General features: G+C 41.0%; 1 protein-coding gene across 1 annotated transcript in view; it reads left to right on the top strand.

Annotated features, from left to right (window-relative positions):
- LOC138012447 (collagen alpha-1(II) chain-like) overlaps positions 1-15,000 on the top strand; it is a 31,834-nt gene that overhangs the window by 10,018 nt on the left and 6,816 nt on the right. Inside the window, exons 17-57 of the mRNA XM_068859217.1 lie at positions 328-381; positions 536-589; positions 667-720; positions 931-984; positions 1,102-1,155; positions 1,414-1,458; positions 3,379-3,432; positions 3,708-3,752; positions 3,839-3,892; positions 4,365-4,418; positions 4,506-4,559; positions 5,208-5,261; positions 5,361-5,414; positions 5,615-5,659; positions 5,789-5,833; positions 5,928-5,981; positions 6,140-6,193; positions 6,602-6,655; positions 6,741-6,794; positions 7,238-7,291; positions 7,621-7,674; positions 7,760-7,813; positions 8,166-8,219; positions 8,938-8,991; positions 9,335-9,388; positions 9,488-9,541; positions 9,721-9,774; positions 9,965-10,018; positions 10,684-10,737; positions 11,199-11,252; positions 11,358-11,411; positions 11,871-11,924; positions 12,469-12,522; positions 12,625-12,678; positions 12,809-12,916; positions 13,276-13,329; positions 13,862-13,915; positions 14,217-14,270; positions 14,379-14,432; positions 14,532-14,585; positions 14,833-14,868. Of these exons, the coding sequence (XP_068715318.1) occupies positions 328-381; positions 536-589; positions 667-720; positions 931-984; positions 1,102-1,155; positions 1,414-1,458; positions 3,379-3,432; positions 3,708-3,752; positions 3,839-3,892; positions 4,365-4,418; positions 4,506-4,559; positions 5,208-5,261; positions 5,361-5,414; positions 5,615-5,659; positions 5,789-5,833; positions 5,928-5,981; positions 6,140-6,193; positions 6,602-6,655; positions 6,741-6,794; positions 7,238-7,291; positions 7,621-7,674; positions 7,760-7,813; positions 8,166-8,219; positions 8,938-8,991; positions 9,335-9,388; positions 9,488-9,541; positions 9,721-9,774; positions 9,965-10,018; positions 10,684-10,737; positions 11,199-11,252; positions 11,358-11,411; positions 11,871-11,924; positions 12,469-12,522; positions 12,625-12,678; positions 12,809-12,916; positions 13,276-13,329; positions 13,862-13,915; positions 14,217-14,270; positions 14,379-14,432; positions 14,532-14,585; positions 14,833-14,868 (2,214 nt within the window). The remainder of the gene's footprint in view (positions 1-327; positions 382-535; positions 590-666; positions 721-930; positions 985-1,101; positions 1,156-1,413; positions 1,459-3,378; positions 3,433-3,707; positions 3,753-3,838; positions 3,893-4,364; positions 4,419-4,505; positions 4,560-5,207; positions 5,262-5,360; positions 5,415-5,614; positions 5,660-5,788; positions 5,834-5,927; positions 5,982-6,139; positions 6,194-6,601; positions 6,656-6,740; positions 6,795-7,237; positions 7,292-7,620; positions 7,675-7,759; positions 7,814-8,165; positions 8,220-8,937; positions 8,992-9,334; positions 9,389-9,487; positions 9,542-9,720; positions 9,775-9,964; positions 10,019-10,683; positions 10,738-11,198; positions 11,253-11,357; positions 11,412-11,870; positions 11,925-12,468; positions 12,523-12,624; positions 12,679-12,808; positions 12,917-13,275; positions 13,330-13,861; positions 13,916-14,216; positions 14,271-14,378; positions 14,433-14,531; positions 14,586-14,832; positions 14,869-15,000) is intronic.

Raw genomic sequence — 15,000 nt, forward strand, 5'->3', positions numbered from 1 at the left:
CGTTTATTACAAGTACGAACTGCGTACCGTCCGATTACATCAACCACTAGCACATGGTTTTTTCCTCTGGCTTCCCTGCATTCCTCACGGATATACATGCTCCCGTCACGCACCACTAACACACTCTAAATTAACATCAATATTTCCATGTTCATTTCTGTGGTCATTTACATGCGTCGTTTGTGTGCATTTCAATGTATGGTGCGATATACCTACGTCGCATTCCAACATCAAGGAACGGCAACACCACATCGACAAACCACTTAGTGTTTACTGATCCAGTTGATGCTCAAAGCTGTCTGAGAAACCTTGGTTTGTCTTTTTCAGGGTGAATATGGAGCTCCAGGAGAGCGAGGACAGCCTGGAGACAAAGGCAAACCTGTACGTTTTTTGCGTTTAACATTTCCTTTTCCTTGAAAACTTGACCTTTCAAAATACGGTAGAAGACCTTTCGCCTCATTCGCTTAACTATTCATTGCCAAAGCTATTCTTGTGTGCAGTGCTAAACATTTAATTATGCCACTTGTTTCTCTAGGGTCGACAGGGTGCCCCTGGGGTTCGAGGACAACCGGGAGAAACGGGAACAAAGGTAATTAAATCTCGCGGGACTCATTTTTACCAAGAAACCCCAAGCAACTCACTGATGATGACTACGTATTTTGACAGGGAACCCAAGGCACAGCAGGACAAAGAGGACGAAGCGGTCACGAGGGCGATCGGGTTAGTGGATTGCAAGTTTACAAAGATTTCTGACGTGTGGACCCCTTAATACGTATAATGCGTTCATGTCTCCGCCAACAACGTTTTTCAAAGCCTAAGTTTGATCTCTTTTGCTGAGAAGTTTCCCTTTGTTAATTTCTTGCTATCTTTCTCATCTGTCTCTTCACCGTCGTGCATGTAGGCTTACTGTCATGGTTTGGGTTTTCACAGGGACCATCTGGAGTGCGTGGAAAGATGGGAAGAGATGGAGTTGCAGGAATTGGGGTAACAAATCTCTCGCCAATTACTGGATTCTTCAGGCACTACTTCTTCCTCAGAGTCCGACCCGGTCGTCTTTGTTTGGTCATAAATCCGCCGACACTTCTCTGTTCGGTTTTCTAGGGCCATCCTGGATATAGGGGTAAAAGAGGTCCACGTGGATACAAGGGTGCCTCTGTGAGTAATCAGTGATCATCATCATCTTACATCTTTCGGATTCTTAGTTTCGATGAAGACATTTGCAGACTCGCTGAGAAAGGTTTCAGTTGAAGAAGACATGATGAATGAACTCTGACCAATCGACCTAAACGTTACGTTATCGTATAGAGGTTTCTCTTATAATCGTTACTGGATGACAGCGTTTGCTCTTTTTCCTTAATTACCTCTCCAAGTATTGATTCCAGTTAAAAGTGTACTTATTTTGATCTTTATTAGGGTGCGCAAGGAAGCCGTGGCTCACGTGGATCTCCAGGACCTGCGGTAAGACCATTTACTGGGTTAGAGCGGTTTTCATCTAAGGACACGTTCGATTGACTCTATTCCGGAATAAGAATACGTGGAGTGATGATTAAAACGGTATGTTTGGCGCGTTTCAAAGCAGCAAGGATAATAAAAATATCTTTAAAATAGCATTTTAGCGGAGGTTTGACAATTTTAATGTGAATCTCCGTAAAAACGAGGGATTTCTAACTTATATTCCATGTATTCTTATTCCGAATTACGGTCAATCGAACGCACCTGAGTGTCGAAAGGTAACTGGTTTTGCATAAGCTACGCTACGCGATTGGCTTAAAGAATTCGCGCTACTTTTTCGTCCAAAAAAAACCAATTGTGACTTGCTCGCCCTCGTTTTCCCGCGCTTCGCGTTTTAAAATGAGAATCCAGGCCGCATTTTGTATGGCTGTTTTTAAAAAAAAATTCTGTTTCTTTAAATATTTCATATTTAGTTACTTATCCGTATGGGCTATGTATTTCAGCTGCAAATGTAATGTCTGGAAGAGATGAAAGGAAGTTTACGCATGTGTGAATGCTACCTTTAGCAGGGCGCGTGCGTACACTTTGTATTGCGCGACTCCAGTGCTTACCATATGAGTGGTAAAATGAGTTTTGTCTTGAATATATAAGAGATCGAAGCTTACGTTAAATTGTAATGACAAGGGCGGTCTGGAGCTGTGAGTAGGCGTGGGATTTGTCTTATATGGCTTAGGGGCCGACACATCTCTCCCTCAATGCCGTACCGGGAGGCGAGGTCGGTAGCAGAAAGCAGCGAAGGGTCAACTGCGTCCAAAAGCGATCGCACGGGCCGAAATCCCGGGATGACTCGTTTGGTACGACGCTCCAGCGCCACGTCTGGAGGTACTGCGTTTTTCTCTCTTGTTCAAACATTCCGTCAGCGCATGCGTAAATGTTCTGGCTCTGCATGCGATCTTTCTTGTCACCAGAGCCTCAGATCTTATGTCTGCGCATGACCCAAGGCAAAAGATAAGAACTCTGGGGTCGAGATTGGCTCTACCATAAAAAGACGCTGCTTTAATTGATTCAGTTGATTCTAAACGTAAGGTAAGAACCATAGGTGTTTGGTCTTCTCAGTCGAGATATAGGTGAGAGATGGTTTCATGCAGACTGGGAGGCCTAAAGTGCTTTGCTGTAAACGTGGCGGTTCACGAGTGACGTTGTCTATCTTGCCTTTCTGTGGACGAATTCCAGGACCTACCAATACAAGTTGGGCACGTTTCAAAAGCTAAAAAGTTCAATCGATGCTGTATTTTGCTGGTAGGACTGGGTGACCCGCGACGCTTATAAGAAATCTATGAAATGACAATCGGGAGTCTTCCCCAGTCATGGAATGGCAGAATTACCCAGAATTCTTTTGGGTATGAACGAGGCAACTTGAGAAGCATGAGACTGGCCCTCATCAAATGGCTGAAGCTCGGCCGGAGGAAAAGTCGTGAGAAGACGATTTCTAGCCACATACTTAGGAGTAGCCCTGGTGTGTGCTGTTAACGTAGATCTTTGATTTCTGAACTAGTTTTTATCATAGAAAATTCGCGAAAAAGTAGTGCTTTTTCTCTGTTACACTCGCAGCAAAAAACTGGCCTTTCGTAATTTCTTGTCAAAGAAACGGTATAATATAAATAAGTGAATACTGAGATTTGTATTTGCAAATTACTTAAGGCAAACTCTATATGATCTCTATGCAATAAGCGCATTCAAAATTTCTTCATATTCAGTAATAGTATAAAATCGATCGGTTCACCGTATCGTCTCTTTCCTTTGTGACTGGATAGAGTGATTACTTTGGTTTTTCGACAATTAATTGAAAACCGCTCTAAGGACTTGACTGCTAAATCCCTATCTTTGTTTTGAAATACAACTTCTCCTTGCTTTGTTATATCCTAGGGCCCTCGTGGAAGGAGTGGACCGCCAGGTAGAGGAGGAAAGACTGGAATGCCTGTAAGTTGAGCGACGAGTTTGCCTTAATTTCAGTAAACTTCGTTTCCCAGTCAGTTGTTTTTAGAGAGTAGCAATTCAGTCCAGAAAGATAAGGACAAGTGGAAATCCCCTGGAGGGTTATTTCATCATTATTCTAATATTAACTGAAGAGTATTTCATTTACCAGTCTGTAATTTCTTCCTATTGTTTAAAGCCTTCATTTAAATTAATTAATTAGAATTGTGTGTGGCTGTTCAATGTCGACCCCTGCTTTTGAAACCCTAATATGTTTTCAGGCAGAGCGTGGATTTGACGGTGAACCTGGAAAGCCTGGAGAATCAGTGAGTAAAATTCAAGACTGCCTTATAATCACATTGGCTAGATACCAATGGTGACAAGTATAAAGTGTTATTATTGATGGTTTTAGGGACCTGTCGGGCACGTTGGAATGATGGGAATCATAGGGAAAAAGGGACAAAAGGTGAGGTGTGCGGGCGCAATCCATAATATGGTTCATCAAAGTAAAGAGAATTCAAGATGTAAACAGGATGACAGACTTAATACAGCCCTGTATGAGATAAACCGGCCAGTAATCCTCCGAAAAATAGCTTGCTAATTAAGAAGTTTTTATTTCTGGTTCGAAATCAAACTACTCGTATAAAGAAGGTAATATATAACGTTTTCCAATAAAGTGGGTAATAAGCACTGGGAATACTAAACAAGAATGGAGCTTGGAAATAATGTGGGAGCTCTACTTGCTCTACTTGCAAGCGTTTCATTGTGATATATCTGACCTCAATGGTTAATGGACATCTCACGTGTGCATGGAAAAGGCCATAAAGGAGGAAAACCAAAAGAAAAGTTTTTTTTTTATTTCAAGGAACGTTGTGCTGTATTGTGAAGTTCATACTAAGCTTTAAATATACTAGTTCTTACGTCCATTCCGCATTCAGGGGCTTCAAGGAAAAAGTGGAGCTGTTGGAGTTGGAGGACAAATTGGGCCCTTAGTGAGTTGACTACTGCAATTATAATGATGTTTTAATCGACGGTTAAAATCATAAGAATAGAAAACCGAGCAAATACTTTTCTTACAGGGAAGTAGAGGAGCAATTGGCAAGACAGGCGTAATGGGAGCTCCTGGAATAAAAGTGAGATGACTAAATTCTTTTTATTCTTTTGAATAACAGTACTCATTCGCTCACTTGGGTGGTTGGTTGGCCGCATCGTAGATATGCCGTAGTGTAACTGCATGATGCAGTTATGAGCTATGCTGTCAGTCGTTCTTTGACTCTGTGGCTGCGTGATGCAGCTCGAGTCAAAGGCCCACATCGCACCCTTGCTCACCATAGAGTCTCCAGTAGCTCAGTGGTTAGATCATCCGACTAGATCACGGAGGGTCGTGGGTGCAAATCTATATGGGGCTCGGATTTTTCCGAGTTCCCAGTGGGTTCAATTGTAAAAAACCTTTTATTTAATAAGTATAAATCATTCGCTCATTAGCAAGTAGCCGGCGTAAGAAAAGGGCCATCACCTGGTGTCTCCCCTTCTTCACGCGCGTGCCTTACGCGCATGGCATGTTATGTCAGCACCGTCATGTTGGACACAAAAAATATGTCATTCATTTTCTACTTTTGTTCAGTTTGTTATCCAATCTTTGGTAACTTTCGAATTTGTTACACGTATCTCTAAAGGTTTCTTTCAGACCATCTATTAGGGAGATTAAAAAAGGGCAAGAGGAACATCATCTAAAATTGTAATAAGGGTAACAAACACATGCTCTGATAATTTCCGCACAGGGAAGAGCTGGACCACAAGGGGAGGACGGAGAGGATGGTTTGGCAGGTAATATGGTGAGTTAACTTCTCTGGCGGTTTTCAATCGATTCAATATGAAATTGGCTTCGTTATCAGAGCTTTTCTAACTTGCTGTTTCTCCACACATGAACTAAGGGTGAAACGGGTCCAAGAGGAAATCCAGGACCGCGCGGAGACTCTGGCAAGATGGTATGTAGATGATACGTACGTCCCTAACCCCAAATGAGAGAAAATAATGGTTACATAGTTAAATTCATATAAGGCTCGGTCTTGATACATTTGAGATAAGCCGGATACATTAAAAAAAAACAATCAGAACGAAGCTAAGGTTTACTAGTATAAAAAGCTCATTCTTACGTGATCAGCGTTCAATTTTTCTTTGTTTTAAGGGTTTAAAAGGAAATTCCGGTGAAAATGGAATCCCAGCAAAACAGGTATGTCTTCTGCAACAAAAATTTTGTCCCCATGATATTTGATTACTTTTCAATGAATTTATCTTTAAACACGATTTCCTTTAAAACCGCTTGTAATCTTCTCAACGCTATAATGTTTTTGTCCAACAGGGAAACTCTGGCGTTTCAGGGAGAAATGGAGTTGCCGGTGAAATGGTGAGAAAATTCCATTCTGACAAAGTGTCAAGCCATTTCCTCTGATATTTTATAAGCTGTAATGTTTAACAAGTGAAAATCTTGTTCCTGACAGGGTGGGGCTGGTTTACAGGGTGAACAAGGAGATATAGGAAGACAAGGCCCGTTGGTAAGAACAAGACGATTCAAGTCACACTGTTGGTCAGTGATTCTAATTTCTGACTCTGAAATCAGACAAATGATTAAAAACATTCAAAGAATCTAAAAGCTCGCTTTGTAGGTCATATGTCTGACTAGTCGTGATGTGTTATGTGTTTGTGTCTTCAGGGACCTCCCGGGTTGATTGGTCGTATGGGTGATGATGGCCAAGTAGGATTGAGGGTGAGAAGGAGGATTATGAAGACTTTGCACAATAGAGCGGTTTTCATTTGAGTAATTACCGAATTGCTTTAGCTTTGGTTTTGCATTACTTCACTCAGTGATTGGTTCAAAGTTCTCGCGCCACTTTTTCAACCAATCAGATGTGAAACCAAAACCAATCGTGGTTTGGCGTGCACATTTTCCCGCGCTGTGTGTCGGCTACGTGTAATTAGTATATACTCACTCAGTGATCTTGGTGTTTCGAGTTTTGATTGGTTTACTGGATTGTCTCCGTCCTTTTTGATTGGCCAAAGTAATTACCTTAGCTTTGGTTTTACGACACTCGATTTAAACTCGCTCTATCATTAGTTAATCGAGAATACGGTTGGTAGGCGAATATTGGTTTAATATTGATTTCATATTTGTTAGGGTGAAGTGGGACTTAAAGGACCAACAGGAGACCTTGGCGCTAAAGGGGAAATGGTAGGCATTCCAATAAAAGTTGCTTTCGTTTGTTTCCTTTTCCTGCTGTTAATAGCCTTTGTTTCCGGTTCTATTAACATTCTAGGGAGACATAGGTTCCCGTGGGAGGACAGGAAAGCGAGGTTCAAGGGGAGAAAAGGTTACATCTGTCATTGTTTCCTTCTTACAAGAATGATTTGTCTGATGCTTGAGCAGAGTTGTAAGGGGTTTCGAATTCTCGAATTTAACTTTACAGCGCTATGTAAAGAGACAACTGATTGTCTCAGTATTGGCGGTTGTTTTCCGTTTGTGCGTGTGTTTATAGGGAAAATATCGTTGACGTCAACTATGGTCATTAATGTGCCTACCAGAACCTCGTTGGCTTTCGAAGCAAAGAGTCTTTCGTTCCTGTGGTTGGCACATTTGAATAACAAGGGCAATGTTTGTAAACAGATATCTTCCCTATTTCACTGTTCCTGTTATGTACGGCCCCATAATCTTCAGGCTTTTATCTACTTTCGTCCATTAGTAACGTATAAAGGTTCTTTACTTCTATAAACAATATCTTGTCGCTTTGTCAGACCTACGCAGTTTTATCTATAGGGAGCAAAAGGTGAACATGGAAAAGGAGGGCTATCGGGTGATCAAGGAATTAAGGTATAATTGAAACCTACTGTTGAAAAGTTAGTAATAAAGACCGCATTTCCAACAGTTTTATGTTGGCTTATAGATCGCAACAGATTATCAACTCAAGGAACAATCAAATCTTCTTGTAGTATATATTAACACTCCCAAGATTGACCCAATCAAAACACGAATAGGCTACCCTCCAGTCGAAAGTTAAATGACCTAACATGAGAAATCTCCTACGCTTGAGCTCGGTTCACGTGTCGGTTTGCAGAAGGATTCTGCTTATCATGATGATCAGATATCCAGTCAGGTTTAAAGGTTGAACTTATGCAGATTTCAACATTTTTTCGTTTAAGGGAAAGCCGGGCAACGATGGTGTCGCGGGATTACACGGGACGCAAGGAGAGAAGGTACAGATCATTTAGCACGTGAAACTGGCAGATCTCCGTGCAACAATATAATTCTCACAACAACCTATGAATCTGTATGCTTTAGGGAGACAAAGGAGATTCTGGGGCGAAAGGTCGAATGGGATATCCGGGACAAACGGTGAGGTGTTCTTGCTATCCACTCATCCGTTCCTTCGTTTATTCACTCGTTCATGATTTGTTCATCCTTTCATACGTTGATCCATTCATTCATTCATTCATTCATTCATTCATTCATTCACCGATCTGTTGGTCAGTACAATTGTTTATCATTTCATCGCTCAATCTATGCAGACGGGCGGACAGACTCTTCCCTTAGTCCATCTCGCAGTGTCTCTGTGTCTTTCTCTTCTATGACTGCGTATTTTAATATTGTTTGGACAGTCCGAACTATTCCGTATATTTGTTTGTTTGATAGTGTCAGTTAGTTATATTGCATTCATCGATAAAAAAAACCTTTTTTATTCCAACAGGGTCCCGAAGGGGACATAGGATTAGAAGGACCAGTCGGGCCTCCAGGAGCTAAAGTACGCGCAACTTTGTGTTGTAAATCAGACGCATGGTTTGATGATGTTCTGGTTATCCACAGTTGAGACATTCCTGCCTATTGTCTTTATCAGGGGTGATCCTAAGATGTAACAACAATCGAGCTAAGGTGTAAAGTACACCTCATTTTAACTGTTATTCTTCACTTCGCACTTCAATAAGAGCGTAAATGAGAAAACGTCTTTTAGGTCACCTTTGGCTGACAAAAAATGCACATTGTATCGAAAAAAAATTGATTTGCAGAGTTAGGACAGTTAGATCAGGAACTATTCTGGGCGTACGAAAGGGGTCTGTACCATGTGGTTTAGGGCCCACTCTCTGCTTGACCCTAACCTTTAACCCACCCTCCAAACTCTCGGCGGATAAAAGCCTTGGGAACAACATTGCGCACATTACTTATTACTAAATTGTTTTTCAATAAAAGTTGAGCTGAAAAAGAGATCTCATTGAGATGCGAAACGAAAAATTAATTGGACTTTACCTTTCAGCAAATAAAACGACCGCGATGAAGACGCTTAACCCACCGTCGAAATGTAGTCATGAATCGTAACTTTGTAGTTCCATTCATTTTCCTGTAGTCCCGAGTAGCATCGGACCGTATCTGATTGTCAACCTAGTGGCAGTTTCACCATAAACATTTCGATGAAGAAAAACGTATTTATATCTTTTATATTTGATGCGGTCTTTTTTGTGATTAAGGGTCTGAGTGGAGAAAGCGGAGTTTCAGGAATAAAAGGAGAGATTGGAATGCAGGTATCATTGTGATTTCATTGTGATCTTTAACTCCACTTAACCTTTTTTTTTTGTACGGTGCGGACAAGCGATGTTAGAAAAATAGGTCCGCACTGTGTACATATGTTGTAACCTCATATCTCAGTTAGTTTTCATTCCGAAATGTTCTGCCCGGAATATTCCTGTCTCCTCAAGAAAGAATCTTTCTTAATTCTAAATTTTTGAGTTGATTAAAGAGCAATCGGACAATTTTTATTCATACAATCAACCACGTTTGTGATTGTACTAGAATAATTCAGCGAAAATATCCGCCTGTAGTGCATGCATGTCTTAACATTACCATATAATATTTTTGTTGTGTCAGGGGGCCCAAGGATTTGCGGGTGCTAAGGGTGAATCAGGGGGCAGAGGTGAACCGGTCAGTATGATTGACAACTCATTTACACTTGAACTTTAAATTAGTATTCAGACTTAAAAGACAAATGCCTTAAACAGCGTTCTAAATATTGATTGGCAGGGTATATCAGGAGCTTCTGGGCGACAGGGGATGCGTGGCGAACCTGGAACGACGGTATAGCATGCAATTGTGAATATGAAAATGAAACCTGACAAATCCGTTTCTATTTTTCGGTTCAAGCTCCACCACGACCAGCCCCATCATCATTGACATCATCAACATCATTTTCGTCTTCGTTATCGTCATTGTTATTTCCTTCTCTTATTGAAAACAAGAACCCGGTTTAATTTCAGGGAGAACTTGGGGACGATGGTGAAACCGGTGCACGAGGACAAAATGGCGCCAAGGTGATGTTCAAGATAAGTACCCTACAAATCTAAGCATTTATTTACCAATAAAAAACGAAAAACCTTCGCTAATGCGTATAGAAAAGTAGCTAGAGTAGACTTGCTTCAGTAAGCAACAAACTCTTCGCCCCATCGTGCACTGAGTGTTGGCTGAATTATTCATATTTGTTCCCTGGTTATTTGTTCGTAGGGAAACGTTGGCGACACTGGACCTCCAGGCTCTCGTGGCGAGCCGGGATTTCTCGTAAGTTACCCTAAGTAAACACCACATCTCACATATAGTACTGACAGTTGGCAAACATTGGTTAAGAAATAACCATGATCATGATGTTATTTTTTTTACTCTAAAGCGATAATGATCCTTACATTTGCGGCAAGCAACTTGGTCAGTTGCAAAGAAAGCCGGAAGTAAGCAAGGGTTGAAAGGGACTCGAACTAATGACCGTGCGATTCAGTGCGCTGCATTCCTTCACCATCTGAGTTATCAAGTCATCAGGGAGCTGGTGAACTGGAAATACATGTCCTTCATACGGGGGCCACGGGGTACGTTTGAAAGTGGGGAGGCTACAATCAGTGACACATTGTTCATACACTGACGGAATTAATCGAGCATCCCTCCCTCTCCCACCTCAATGTTGTTTAAAACTAAAACGCCCTGAATAGTTAGTTTGGGTGCATTGCGCTATCCAACATTGCACGGAGGAAAGAGGGTGGGTGTTTCAACGACTTATAACTGTGATTGTAGGTGTTGGTGTATGCTCGAGTAGTGTAAATTACTAAGTCTTCGATCAAGCCAAAACCAACACTGTAAGAAAAAGTGGGGGTGGTATAGCCCCCCAGCCCCTCCCTCTCCGTGGCCCCTGTCATATAGCTCACACAGTCATGTTTCTTGTTTCTTCAACATTTCAGGGAATAGAGGGCTCTATGGGTGCATCTGGCTTGGCTGGACAAACTGGTGACCAGGTTAGAAGGGAATTAAGTTTATATTCGTCAAGTTAAATTAACGGCTTTTCTGGCTTGTGTGGGGGCCATTTGCATGGCAAGGTGATTTAACCACCAAGACCAGAACTCTTTGGTTCAAGTTCAGATTTTACCGAACCAGAAAAAAAAGATAACTGGTAAAAATTAATCTGGAAGTAGAAGCCATTCGTTAAAAGACTTAAGCATCTGCGCATGCTCTCCAAACTTCTTGAGTACATTACAATTTGATATCTTAATAGCGAAATCGTGAAGCAATCGTTTTACGACATTATTAATCCCTTTCTGTAAAGCAACAAACAGGTAGAGTTTGCTGTGTCATAAGCGCGCTCAATAAGATGGACATGATGCACAGTGGTTTGTAATGAATTTTTTGCGTGGAAATTTCAAAAAACGTTTCGACCAACCGGCTTCTCACATATGACTGGCCATGTTTGCTTCAACAGGGTCCGATGGGCCCACCTGGTGCAGCTGGTCCCTCTGGTAATAAAGGACCAATGGTGAGTTCTATTATTTGACAATGTGCATCGTTGTTTTGGAAACTTCTCACCACTCGAAAGAAAAAGATGGAAGATACGCTGTCACTGTTTTATTTTGCGTTTTAGGGAAATATTGGTATTCGTGGTCCATCTGGAAAAAGAGGAAAGTCAGGATCAAAGGTCCTTTTTTTAAATTTTAATTGTATTTAATTTATTAGGGTTTTATTTTTTCTTTTCCCCATCACAACAATAGAGACTCAAAAAAGTGTTTTATTGTCAATAAGCGGACAGACACATAAATTTATAATTTATGCGATATTGAGGCGACATTGGTCGCGTCAGCTTGAATAAGATTGAAGTTTCTCGCATTTTTGTCTCGCGTTCGTCTCGTGTTTTCACTTAATTTTGACCCCTCTGCCTTTTTGTTATTGTAAAAAACTAATTGATGTCAGTTTTTCATGTGTCTGTCCTGAGGAGTTAGGGTTAGGGTTAGACTATCGCTATCGCTATCGCTATCGTCTCGTGGATCCTCAGCTACTTTGACAATGTTATGACGAAATTCTTGATCAATAACAGGACAGACGCATGAAATTGTTAACTTTAATTGCGCTTAAATGCGGCGTGTTTTGTTGTCCTAAGGGCGAGAAGGGAGAGTCAGGAAGTGATGGCGAAGATGGACCAATGGGAAAAAAGGTTTGATCACGTGTCCTACATTTTTTCTCAGGAAGGAATTCCGACAATTGTGCGATCTGATTTGTTCCGCGAGTGGGCGGGATTGTTCTCTTTGGGCAGAATCGACTTGTGATGAGTCACCGCTTGCCTAACAATCTCTTCTTTGTGTTGTTTTTATATTTTAAGTACTTTGAAAAGAAGTTCTATACTTGACACTTAATATTTTACTTTTGAAAAAGTGTTCCCTCGTTAATTTCGTTTACATCAAAGTGAGAGAGAAGTCAGAATTCAAAGGTACATTGTAATTTGCGATATCATTTTATTCACAATTGAGAAGGATGCCCTGTGTTTAAGCTGTAAAGAAAAATACCGTGACAGCATTATCCATTGGCGGAAGATCTGTATTTAAAAAAAATGTGCCCTCTTAAGATTTTCGACACAGTTTTTCTTAAGCCGGACCTCCTGGCCAGAACCTCTAACTCTGCTCCACATATAATAATATACTGCTGCTACATTAGAAAATTGCTTTTATTTTTTCATTTAATATAATTTTGATTTATGCTAGGGTAAAACTGGACTGCAGGGTTTGATCGGACAACGTGGGGATAGAGCAGACTTTGTAAGTTGCATTGTTAGACAAGTTCCGGTATTGTGGTGGATCAATTGAGAACTATGACTCCTCTGAAGAAAACTTAGCTCAGGTCAGTTTGACATTTTGTAGGGACCACCTGGAAAAGTTGGACCAAAAGGTGGACCTGGAAAGCCTGGAGCAAAGGTTTGTTTTTTTTCCACCGTGAGTTCAGAGTTTGAGGAAATCTTTCTATTATTAAAAGACTTGCAGATGTAAAACGTTATAAATTGAATGTCTGCCAATCAACGGAAACCTCCCTTTGGGAATTTTTTAGGGAATGCCGGGAACGGCAGGTGCACAAGGAGAAGCCGGTCTACAGGGGCCAATAGGAATGCAGGGAAGCACTGGTTATCGCGGTTCTTATGGGCAGTTTGGAGAGGATGTTAGTAACAATAATCTAACCTTATTTCATAGGAGAAACGCATTAAACTGTTGCGAATGGGCTCAATACTTTGTTTTTGTTTGGAGGATTTTGTTTGAGACCTGATTGTACAAGTTAATTTCATTAGAGGTTAGAGCAGAAGCGCCTTTTCTGACAATATTTAATGAGCTTTTAGGCGTAGATAGAAGGAAACATTATCGAAGAAGATCACTTCTCTTCCGTTTTGTTCTTTACTTTGCGAATTTAGTGTATTTTTGTGAGCAATGATTCGGCAATGATCAAATAAACTACTTTCTATCTGTGCAGTTATATGAGACTTCTTTATGTTGTTAATTGTGAGTTCTTACGACTCGAACTAGGGTCCAATGGGAACTACAGGCGATCGTGGACTGCTCGGCAAACAAGGTGACAAGGTAGGTGATGTTTTAAATTTCCGACCTGTATCAACAACATATCGCCATCCCAAATCTCATAAAGATCTGATCGCGAATCATTATGTTATCGGGTAGAAACCGCAGAATAGGGAAAAAGGAGTTCTCGGTGTTGTGCCCTCATCACGGTCGCCGCGTCGACTTTCAGCATCAAAGTGAGGCCAAGCATGGGTCCGCATGGTAACCATAGTCATTTCAAAACAACCATGGCGATCTCAAAATGGCTGACAGCGTTAAAACAAGGGAATATCTTAGACAGCAGTGACCAGAACCAGGTTGCTGACCAGCGGTTTTCGTTAAAACGATGGTTTGCTGGGGGTGCTCAGTCCCGCGGGCTCAGAACACCTGGTTGTGGTCATTGTTATTTAAGGTTTTTCTAAAACAAGTGTCCTTATCTTCTATTGACTGTGTATAGATCTGTGTTCAGATATTTTTTTATGCCTAACTTCTACTATAAACAGGCACCAATAGCTACTGTAATCTTACTCTGTTAAAATGATACCTTCTTTTGTAGGGTGATACGGGAGAACCTGGAGATGCTGGAGACAAAGGAAACGAAGGCGGAAAGGTAGCTTTGCGTGCATTTGTGAGATAGTGACTGATCCATTTTTTAATCGGTGAAGTAATTCTCTTTAAGTTTGTTTTCCTCTAAAGTGTTTTTCAGCCGGGGAGGAAAAAGGAGTGGGGGGGGGGAAAATGTTTTTTTTTTCGTTAATTCCAACCATTAATAACATTTTTATTAAATTTTCCATGTTTTGGTGAACTTCTTTCATTAACAACTGTTTCAACGAATTTGAAAATTAGAAAAAACAACATGCATATCTGTTCGAGCTTATTTAATTTTCACTTAATTGTCGTTTTCATTTCAGGGCAACAGAGGGGATGTCGGTGGACATGGCCCCATGGGAAATCGCGGTCCAAAGGTGAGGCATCGCTATGTCCTCAAAAGTAGCTAAAAGAGGAAATCATGATTTATATGTTTTGTCATTTTCTTTAGAACGTTTAAGTCTTTTTTTTTCACTTTCATTCAGGGTCTCTTAGGCGGCCTGGGCATCCAAGGACTAACGGGAATACGTGGACCACAGGTATATCGCTGTTCGCCTGCTTCAGTTGACTGTTTTATTTTTTTTTTCAACACTAACATAGTGCATAGAGAACGTTTATATCGATTTTACTTTGTTTAGGGACCAGATGGTGTTAGTGGAGCCCAGGGCCCCTCTGGAGAACAAGGAATCGATGTATGTAACATAATACGTTGTTGTGATCCAACAGTTTTTTTTTTCAGTTTGCATGGACAAATGTACGTCATCGTCTAACAATAATCTTTACTCGAGCAAAACTGTAGCATTAATCATTGCTTCAGCCACCGTGTTAACACATATAATTTGAAGTCTGCGAACAACTGTGTGTATAATTCCATGTGACGCTTTCAGTTATTTTTAAATCATAAACAATCTTAACCGCTTTGCGAGCTTTTCTTTTCAGGGTTCACAAGGTCTGCTGGGACTGATTGGAAAAAAGGTATTTCAGTTTTTCCCCATCATTGACGTTCACTGGTTGAGAATGAATATGAAAGCAGGAGTCCATACAATGAAGTGTTCTTTTTCTAGGCTTAAAAGGGTGGCTTTGGCGAGCTTGGAATAATTCCGTGAG

The sequence above is a fragment of the Montipora foliosa genome, chromosome 8, assembly GCF_036669935.1.
Source record: "Montipora foliosa isolate CH-2021 chromosome 8, ASM3666993v2, whole genome shotgun sequence".
NCBI lineage: Eukaryota > Metazoa > Cnidaria > Anthozoa > Scleractinia > Acroporidae > Montipora > Montipora foliosa.